Source organism: Aotus nancymaae, unplaced genomic scaffold (genome assembly GCF_030222135.1).
Source record: "Aotus nancymaae isolate 86718 unplaced genomic scaffold, 86718_ANA_hifiasm-v0.15.2.pri h1tg000064l_1, whole genome shotgun sequence".
Taxonomy (NCBI): domain Eukaryota; kingdom Metazoa; phylum Chordata; class Mammalia; order Primates; family Aotidae; genus Aotus; species Aotus nancymaae.
In genome coordinates, this window is record NW_026988479.1 from 7,521,036 (window position 1) to 7,531,234 (window position 10,199).

General features: G+C 53.5%; 1 protein-coding gene across 4 annotated transcripts; it reads right to left on the minus strand.

Annotated features, from left to right (window-relative positions):
* Positions 1–2,500: 2,500 nt before the first annotated feature.
* Positions 2,501–9,739, minus strand: IRF1 (interferon regulatory factor 1). Of its 4 annotated transcripts, XM_012444775.2 has the most exons (10): positions 9,524–9,739; positions 8,383–8,474; positions 6,942–7,041; positions 5,936–6,112; positions 5,777–5,826; positions 5,539–5,668; positions 5,231–5,353; positions 4,660–4,709; positions 2,997–3,132; positions 2,501–2,718 (listed from the first exon to the last, which is right to left on the minus strand). In XM_012444775.2, exons 2-10 carry the CDS (start codon positions 8,467–8,469, stop codon positions 2,594–2,596), a joined length of 978 nt encoding a protein of 325 aa, XP_012300198.1. In that variant the 5' UTR covers positions 8,470–8,474; positions 9,524–9,739; the 3' UTR covers positions 2,501–2,593. The 4 variants fall into 4 exon arrangements, with proteins under 4 accessions (XP_012300198.1, XP_012300247.1, XP_064222374.1 ...); XM_012444824.3 differs by lacking the exon at positions 9,524–9,739 and having other exon boundaries at positions 8,383–9,039; XM_064366303.1 differs by lacking the exon at positions 9,524–9,739 and having other exon boundaries at positions 2,630–2,718; positions 2,949–3,132; positions 8,383–9,049.
* Positions 9,740–10,199: the final 460 nt, after the last annotated feature.

Below are 10,199 nucleotides of genomic sequence, written 5' to 3' on the forward strand. Positions count from 1 at the left end.
CCATTCCCAAGACGATGTTGGTGATGCAGGCTGGCTTCTCTTGGCCAGCCTATCTACTGCTGGGTAGTATTTATGCCCCATGGCCAGACCCTGAAGAGGGAGACAGGGAAAGCACATATCCAGACCTTCCATCCTCAGACATTCCTGTCTTGGGCTTATCTGAAGGGGGCATTGTCATATGTCAGGGGTTCCCAAACTATGGTCTTCAGAAATACTGTTCTGATCAAATATAGCCCCGCATAGAGATTGTGTGCATCAGCCAGGTAGAATCCTGAAAAGATGCAGAGGAAAGAATCCTGCTTCATGTAAGGTCAGTTTTCCTAACACATGTGGATGGACCTCTCTCATACTACACTGTAGGTCTGGTATTCAGCACCAAGTTATTGTTGGCTATTAAAATAGCAAACTACTCAAAATGGCAAGTAAATAGCCCCAAGCCCCTATCCCCAGTGTCCTCCAGCTACTCAAACCCTCCCTCAGATCTGCCCCCAGCCCAGTATCTACCTGTAGTGTTCAATATGGCAACCACTGACCACATGTGACTATTTACATAGTTTATTAAATGAAATGAAAAGTTCAATTCCTCATTGCACTGGCTACATGTGAGGTGCTTAGTTGGCACAGGTGGCTAGTGCCAGTGCCTACTGTATTGACCAGTACAGAGAGAGCATTTCCATCACTCTAGAAACTGGAACGGCAAGTGCTGCCCAGCACAGCAGCTGTGGGGACCTTTCTTGGGCTGGTGACTGTTCTGTCTGTGACTGTGTCATATCAACTAACTTTTTGGAGCAGTATCTGTGTGTTAGCAGGACACATCACCTATGGCACATTCCCCCAAACCTAACACTCCTTAGGCCCCAGGAGCCCAGAATCCACTGACAACCATGGCTGTAAAGTCAAGGACAGGTGACTATGTTTACATGAGCATGTTTCTGTGACATGACTGTCCCCATCTTCTGCCATCGTCTATGTGAACATAAACAAAAGGATTTTTTAAGACGATGTCTCACTTTTGTTCCCCAGGCTGGAGTGCAGTGGCACGGTCTCGGCTCACTGCAACCTCCACCTACAGGGTTCAAGTGATTCTCGTGCCTCAGCCTCCTGAGTATCTGGGATTACAGGCGCCTGCCATTAGGCTGGCTAATTTTTGTATTTTTAGTAGAGACAGGGTTTCAACATGTTGGCCAGGCTAGTCTCAAACTGCTGACCTCAGGTGACCCTCCCATCTCAGCCTCCCAACGTGCTGGGATTACAGGCGTGAGCTACCATGCCTGGCCAAATGAAAGGATTTTATTTTTTTGAGACAGAGTTTCGCTCTTGTTGCCCAGGCTGGAGTGCAAGAGCACAGTCTCGGCTCACTGCAACCTACACCTCCCGGGTTCAAGTGATTCTCGTGCCTCAGCCTCCCTAGTAACTGGGATTACAGGCACCCGTGACCATGCCCTGCTAATTTTTATATTTTTAGTAGAGGGCTTCACCATGTTGGCCAGGCTGGTCTTGAACTCCTGACCTCAGGTGATCCACCCATCTCGGCCTCCCAAAGTGCTGGGATTACAGGCGTGAACAATCTCGCCAAGCCAAAAGGATTTTATAATAGATAATAGATGCATGTCCCTGTTCACCCAAAAGTCAGGCTCAGGCAAGATGCCAATAATGAGTCCATCAGACTGTTTTCATAAAAAGTAAAACCATCTTCAAATTAAATTTCTCTCTAAATAAAAGGCCACACCCCAATGAACAATTTACTTTTTATAAAAAGACAAATGTACATATTTACACATGTCCTTATGTGTTCACACATGACTTAATGGTTAGATGACATTTCCAATTTTAAGTCATACCAAGGCACTCACACTTCCCTCCCTGGGCCTGCTGAGGGCTGCTGGGGCTTGAGGGGGTGGTGGGCACCGAGCAAGGCACTGTATAAATAAATGCAAAGGCCAAGAGCTCGGGGGAAACGTTAGTGTACATCTCTGATCAGAAATGTGGCAAGATCCACAAGAAAAAGTGCCAAGTTTTTTCCCAAGCCCCTCGGCCAAAGCAGGGAGCACTGTAGAGCTCCTCTGAGGCTGAGGAACACCGCCCCGAAGGACTCCACTTTCCTTCACATTTCACTGGCTTTGCAACAGTCCCCAGGGCTCAGCTGAAAAGCGGGTAGTTCTTTGGGAACGAGATTTACTTAGTGCAACTATCTCTTAGTGCAGAGCCAGCCCTGGGATTGGTGCTTTTCTGGGGTCACTGGTCTGTTCCCCTAGGGGCCAGTCAGTGACAGCAAGACCCTCTCCAGGCAGCTGGGCTCAGAGGAAAAAGCCAGACACTGACTCCTGTCCAAGTTCCCGACCTGACATGCCAGTCTCAGAACCTCATCTTCCCAGGAGGCAGAGCCAGCTTTACCCCACAGGACAAACTCAGATGCTGGCCGGCCAGGTCCTGAGAGGCCACTGACCCAAGGAGGGAGGCCATATCCCCACTTGGCAGTGGGGTCACACTTGGCTGTTGAGGGACCCACAGAAGTCCAGCTTCTCTGCACCATTATCTACCATGATGCCAGGACCTGCTTGCCTAGGGGAGTAAGAGGGGTCCAGGAGCCCCGCTACGGTGCACAGGGAATAGCCTGGATGGAGGGCAACCGGACTGGAGTAAACAGGCTGTCCAGCCAGGTGGTATCCATGTTCTTCAGATCTGTGAAGACGCGCTGTAGACTCAGCCCAATATCACCTAGAAAATGTGAAAAAGGTTGTATGAGGGCAGGGGATGGGGGCATAAGGTGTGCTTTCCCTTAGGCCACACACATGGCCTCTGCTCTTCACACCACAGCAGCCAACATCCACTCAGCTTCATGCACACCTTAAGGCATGGCAGCAGCAGCTAATTCACAATGTGTCAGCACCCCAATTGCTTTATCGCATTGCTCCCTGTCCCTGCCCCCAAGCCTTCCCCATCCCTACCTGGTTCTCCCTCCTATAAGAAGCCATAAGGATCCAGGGCCTTCTTACCCCCTGGGCTGTCAACTTCTGGCTCCTCCTTGCAGCTAAAGTCTCCATAGACAGAGGTGGGCTGGACTCCAGGTTCATTGAGTAGGTACCCCTTCCCATCCACGTTTGTCGGCTGCCACTCTGACTGCTCCAAGAGCTGGGGACAGAAGAGAAAGAAGCCATCAACTCCCTTCCAGTGCAGACTCATCCTGTGGCCCTGCCTTCAATGAGCCAGCTCCTCTCAGCCAGGAATCACACCCTTGGCCATTTCACATTCTCAGATGGGATGCAGACGTGCACTGCAGTCAGGACAGGGCCCGGGAGGGAGGAGGAAGAAATGCATGTTGGCACTGGGCCTCAATTCATTTTCCCACCCCTCCCATGGCCACTCTCTGGCACAGTATTTCCACGACTTCCCTCTCAACTGTGTAAGGACATAGCAACAGGGAACGTGGCTTAAAACAAAGGTTATCATAACAAGTCAAGAAAAGATGACTAGAAAAGCTAGAGATAAGGAATTTTGCCCATGTCTCAATTTTCTGGGCTGATGGTACAAAGCTGGGGTACAACTACTGCAAACTTTTTTTTTTTTTTTGAGACAGAGTTGTGCTCTTGTTGCCCAGGCTGGAGTGCAATGGCATAATCAGCTCACTGCAACCTCCACCTCCCAGGTTCAAGCGATTCTCCTGCCTCAGCCTCCCGAGTAGCTAAGATTACAGGTGCATGCCACCAGCCCTGGCTAATTTTTGCACTTTTAGTAGACACAGGTTTTCACCATGTTAGTCAGACTGGTCTTGAACTCCTGACCTCAGGTGATCCACCTGCCTCAGCCTCCCAAAGTGCTGGGATTACAAGCGTGAGCCATGGTGCCCAGCTGCAAAAACTTTTTTATATTCACTTTTTTTTTTTTTTTTTGAGATGGAGTCTCGCTCTTGTCACTCAGGCTAGAGTGCAATGGTGTGATCTTAACTCACTGCAACCTCCACCTCCCAAGTTCCAGCAATTCTCCTGCCTCAGCCTCTCGAATAGCTGGGATTACAGGCACCTGCCACTACGTCTGGATAATTTTTTTTCTTTTTTTTTTTTCTAATACTGCATGCTGTAAATAATTTTTGTATTTTTAGTAGACACGGGATTTCACCATGCGGGCCAGGCTGGTCTCGAACTCCTGACCTCCGGTGATCCACCCACCTCAGCCTCTCAAAGTGCTGGGATTACAGGCATGAGCCACCACGCCTGGCCTTTTATATTCACTTTTAAAACTGAAGCAGAAAAAATACCTGGAGGATAATTTGCTAAATTTTTCTTTAAAGCCATCATATTACAGATCCTAATGACTGATTATTGAAACCTGATGTGCATTTCCCGAACTAGCAGGGCTGGGGCATGTTGGGGCGGAGGATGCAGGCCAGGGACCCATCACTGATAGTGCCTGACTCACAGAACTGTCTGATGCCCCAAGGCTTGCAGGATGGCCTGTTGGAAGCCAGGTCTCCCACCTGCCTTCCCCACCCATGGTGACTTTCCCATCAGTCAAGCCACATGAAGGTGGCACTTATGGGATGATGCAAGCAGCCAGGTGACAACAGCAGCTGCCCATACTCTGATTTGGAAGCTCTACTGGTTCTCTCTCCTCACTGAGAAATGGCCACTTCAAGAGTGCCCAGATAGGAAGGAGCTTTACCTTCATGATGTCCTCAGGTAATTTCCCTTCCTCATCCTCATCTGTTGCAGCTGTGGATGGGGAAAGCAGAGACGTTGGCTGCCAGTCAGCCACACTCACCCTACAGTTCTAGTTCCAGCCCACGAGATCCCCGTGCCCTTCCTGTCTCTCTCTGACACACACACACACACACACACACACACACACACACAGATTCCAGATTCCAGAACAGGACACTGGTCTGGTGACTCAGCCTCTCAAACCCTGAAGCCACGCCTCTTCCCACCCCCACCCCACTTCCTTCCTCACCCTCAGATGCTAGGCTGCAGAGGAGGAAGGAGAACCAGCACCCCAAAATGCAGCCCTTGGCCCCCCTCCCGCCTCTCACCAGCCCCCACTGCACTGCAGCCCACTCTGAACTGCCCTCCTAGTGTCCCCATTGCTTGCCTCCCCCCACAGGGGCTAAGAGTGGGCAATGCCCGGCTCAATCAGCTCAGCGCCAGGTGGAGTTCTGAGCATCTTTTCTCCCTCAGGAAGCCCTGCCCAGGACCCAGACAGTCAAGCAGGCAGGCCAGGCCCCAGGAGCACCAACCTTCAGAGGTGGAGGGCATGGGTGACACCTGGAAGTTGTACAGATCACTGGTGCTGTCCGGCACAACTTCCACTGGGATGTGCCAGTCAGGGAGAGTGCTGCTGACACCACAGGACGACAGTGCTGGGGGACAGCAGAAGCCATGGGTCAAGCCTGTGTGTTTTTTTGGTTTGCAAGACATCCAGCGCCCCCGACCCTGCAGCCTGCACTAACGGGCCACCATCTGCCAGCACCATGCCTCCAGGACCCAAGAGAAAGAGCTATCCCACTGATCTGTGGGGTCCCCTACCAGACCTGGACCAGCTCACCTGGAGTCAGGGCCCGCTCCACCTCCAAGTCCTGCATGTAGCCCGGAGTTGTATAGCTGCTGTGGTCATCAGGCAGAGTGGAGCTGCTGAGTCCATCAGAGAAGGTATCAGGGCTGGAATCCCCACATAACTGTGGAGGGAGAAAGCAGCTTAGGCCCAGGCCCACCTTAGCATTTCTTCCACTGCTCACCGTGACCCACAGATGACCAAAGGCCTGGCTGCTTAGGACCACACTCACCTTCCTCTTGGCCTTGCTCTTAGCATCTCGGCTGGACTTCGACTTTCTTTCTGTGGGGCAGACAGGCTGTCAGCCTTAGTACACACTCGCCAGCCCCAGTTGATCTTCTTCCACCCTCCTTCCCTGAGGGCTACCCGAGGACCCAGAGTCTTTGGATACCTTTTCTCTGGTTCTTGTTGAGAGGTGGAAGCATCCGGTATACCCGCACAGCTGAGCTGCCCTTGTTCCTGCTCTGGTCTTTCACCTCCTCAATATCTGGCAGGGAGTTCATGGCACAGCGAAAGTTGGCCTTCCATGTCTTGGGGTCTGGCTCCTTTTCCCCTGCTTTGTATCGACCTAGAGGGCAGGAGAAAAAAAGAGGATCGTCAGGGCCATGGGATAATCAGCTGCCCCTGGCCTGGAGGAAGAAGGCAAGGGTATCCCTGAGCTCTCATGCTACCAGAGAGCCACAGTGGTCAAACCAGCAGGTACTCCCGGTGACACTCCAAGGGTCCTAGGCCCTGGGCCTTCTCAAATGCCCAGGCTTGGCTTAAACACATCCAGCAGGCCTCAGTGAAGGGCCCAGCCAGAAGTACTAGAGTCCTCATGTCCCAAAAGTGTACTGTCTATGTCCCAGACCATGCTCAGTCTTCCTCCTTGGGCTATCAGCAGCCAGAGGGTAGGGGCTGGGATTTACCTGATATTTCCAAACATGGGAGTGGGCACAGATCGGGTAGCAGAGAACAGTTACTAACAGGTGGGCTGACTGTTCTGAGATGGGCCTAGAGCTCCATCCCTCAAGGATAAAGGAGGCCACTAACCACAAGAGCCTTAGACCAAGGGCCTTGGGCAACATGATGGCAAAGGCAGGCCTGGGTCTCTTTCGGTGCCCTGGCTTACACCTGCTTTTCACAGAGGCTTTTGCAGGGAGAACTTTGATCTAGCCATAAACTCCCTGAAGCCACACACTTTCTAAGATCTTGGCTTTATAAATCCCTTTAAGAATCTGCTGAAATGATGGACTCTCTTCTCTAGAACCACAGGTCTGCCGCCAGCCCCTCTTCCCAGTAATTCTGCATGCTGTCTCAGGGAGCTCAGGCACCCCAGTGAAGAGCCTCTGTGTTAAGGTTAGCGCCTTCCCTTGTCTCTACCCTGGACTTCCTAGGCCTGAGTCCCAGGTACACACCTGTGTGAATGGCCCAGCTCCGGAACAAACAGGCATCCTTGTTGATGTCCCAGCCATGCTTGGCAGCATGCTTCCATGGGATCTGGAAGATCATCTCCTCCTGAACGACATACACATAAACACGAGGCTGTGTCAGCTCAGAGACCACAGACTTTGGGGCTGAATCTCAGACCCAGGCATGCCCAGCCAGACAGGTGTGAGAAAAGGCTGACTTCTCCTTTTCCCCGACATCTGGCTTGGACTGACCTGTCTTGAAACTGGCTTAAATAGACCACTCTGGATCTCTCAGAAGGGATTCCTAGTTCTGAGCTACAGTACTATTAGCTCACAAAGACCTCCCTCTGCCTGTTACAGATGTGCTAGGACCCATAGAGGGCACCCTCCCCTGAAGCCCTGGTTTTGAAGCTCTGGGATGTTTCTCTCTGGCTTGTAAGCACCAACATGGAAGTAAGAACTTCTTCCATTAGAAAGGACTCCTCAGGACACCTGGGACCACAGGCTCCTACACAGGGGGTCCTGGTCATACCACTGAGGGAGCTCTGAGCTAGACTTCAATGATGAACACTGTGTGACCCTGGCACTGTCACTGTATCTCTTTGCCCTGCAGTTTTGTCTTCTCTGAAATGAGAAAACATACCCAACAAAATTTTGAGGATAAAAACCAGAGGATGTGTAGGGACACAGTGACAAATATGAAGTCTAAGGTCTTACTGTGATTATCACTGGTGACTAGCAGCATGGATTTCTGAGTCAGACTATTCAAATATTGGCTTCATCACTTTTTGTGTGATCTTATGATCTACCTCTCAGTGTCTGTTTCCTTATCTGAAAATGATGGCATTAATAGGATCTACCCCACAGGACTATTTCGAGGATTAAATGACACAATGTAAGTAACATACTTAGCAGCTGCCAGGCACACACTATAATATAATTATTATTATGAATACTATCATTGCTACCAAGTCTATAGGGTCTATGTTGCCCCAAGTGCACCAGCTATAGGCTTCTTGGGCCAGAGTGACTGGTACAAGATTAATTCGTTTGTCCTCTGCTAAGCCAGCCACCTTTCTACCCAGCGGTGCCCACTTCGCAGTCTTGTATGTGTTCGATTGGAGCCCTGCAGGATGCTGTGTATGTTTGTAAGGGTTTCCCTCAGAGGAGATCAGAACTCCAGCTCTGCAGATGCTGGGAAAGTCGTGCTGCTGGAAACTGGAAGTGCCTTCAGGTGAGTGCCCTGCCTCAGGAAGGGAAGAAGACAGAAGTCGTGCAAGTGAGGCCCAGGCTGGGCCTTGCACACTCCCTGCATGCAGGACCCACTGGGAAAAACATCTGCCTGTCCCCTTATCACTTCCCTTTTTGAGCCGCATCTGAAGCTTTGGTCCCTCCGTAAGTACATGGGTTAAAAAAGTGGCAGGAAAACCCAAAGAGTTACACTCACTTTATTAATCCAGATGAGCCCCGGGATTTGGTTGGAATTAATCTGCATCTCTAGCCAGGGTCTCATGCGCATCCGAGTGATGGGCATGTTGGCTGTAAAGAGAAGACAGAAGGCTCCAGTCTGGAATCTGTTGAACAATACCTGGACACTGACCTGCCCCACCCGAGGTCACTTAGTTACCCTCCCTTCCCCTGAGCCAGCTACTAGGTACTACACTTAGCGGGGAGGGTAGCTGCGCTGGAATAAATCTGCTCTCCAAATTTTTTCAGCATCTTAGGCAAAAATGCTTCTGCCCCTTCTTTCTGCTCCTCCCAGCCAGTCTCTGGAGGAGACAAGCATGCAAGTTGATGGCTTCAGAATTCATGTTCAGGAAAAGAGACAAAATGCACAGAAATTCTAATTCCAGAACTTTTTGCTCAAAATTCAAATCCTTTGGGAAGGGAAGGACTTCTTTTGCTTGGTGCCAAGAAGAAATTCCCTTGACTTGAGTGGTCACCACTAGCAAGCAAACGGCTAGCTGTAACCCTGGACAGTCCCCTCCCGACCCCGTTCTACGCCTTCCTGACAGCCACAGCGCCCGCAACGCTGAGGCCAGGACGCTAACCCTTCCGGCTCGGTTTCCCCTCCTCAGGAGAAGTGACCCAAGGAACACCTGTGGCGCCTCTTCCTGCAATCTCTATAGGTCACGACTCCCTCCAGCCACCTGGGCAGTAAGCCAGCCCTTGCCACCAGCACAGGGAGTCCAAAACCCTGGTGCCTGGGCGCGGAGCTGGGACCGCCGAAAGCCGGGAGCACTGGGCACCCACGCGTGGGCGGACACTCGGTCCCCTGCAAGGCGTGTGGATGCGCGGGATGAACGTAGCGGGCCACCTACAGGCCCCCGGCGGCTTCGCGCACGCAGATCTGCGAAAGCTGCCGGGCGCCGGCAGGCTGGTCCGGGTGGGCGGTCCACGCCGCGGCCCGCCCTCCCCGCGCCGCCGCGCGCAGCTCCTAGGGCACCCGCCGGAGCCCGCGCGGGGGCCCGGGCAACGCCGCGCGCCAGCGAGTCTCCAGCCTGGGGCTTTGGAGCCCCCACTTCCTGGTGCCCCGCGCGCCTTTTGTTCGACGCCGCCGATCCCCCGCGCCGCAAAGGCAGACTCACCTCTGCTGCAGGAGCGATCTGGCGGCGCTCGAGGGTCCCGGCGACGCGGGGGCTGCCGTGCCACGCGACTCCGGGTGGAAGAGGGAAGAAGGCAGCGGCTGCTGGGGTCTCAAGGCCCTCGGGCACGGCCGGCGTGGACTGGGCACGGCTCCGGGTGGCCTCGGCTCGGTGGTGCTCGAGTGCACGTCCTGCCTAGAGGAAGGAGTGGCGCGCTCTGCCAGGGTAGCGGCGCCGCGGTACAGTCTAAACACTTAGCGGGATTCCCCAGCCCCGGACAGCCCCGCCCCCGGACAGCCGCGCGGGCGCCCATTGGCCTGCTGTGCGCCGTCATTTCGGAGAAATCAGGCTGTTGTAGAGCTAGCGGAGGAGAAGGGGAAGTACAGGGCGGCTGCTCCGCCCCACCCTCTCCGGCCCGGCGCCACCGCCCCGGGGCCACCGCGGGCCCGCCCCGCGCGCTCCCACTGCACCCGGCTCCTGCTCGCCCGGAGGAGGGCTGTCCTGGACAGCCCAACGCCCCCAGCCCCAGCCTCTCCCCTCACTCCGCCTTCTCCCAGCAGGCTGGCTCCTTTTCACCCTCCTGGCGGGGCGGGGCGGGGGCGGGGGCCTATCTCCCGAAAGCAGGTGAGGGTATCGCCCGGGCACTTGCCGCCCTCTCCAGCGGGAACACCGGGCCGAA

Coding starts and splice junctions, on each gene's coding strand:
- IRF1 (XM_012444775.2), bottom strand. CDS start 8,469: ATGCCCATCACTCGGATGCGCATGAGACCCTGGCTAGAGATGCAGATT. Junction 7,042..8,382: donor GGCTCATCTGGATTAATAAA/GTGAGTGTAACT, acceptor TATGTCGTTCAG/GAGGAGATGATCTTCCAGAT. Junction 3,133..4,659: donor TACCTGAGGACATCATGAAG/GTAAAGCTCCTT, acceptor TTCTGTCCCCAG/CTCTTGGAGCAGTCAGAGTG.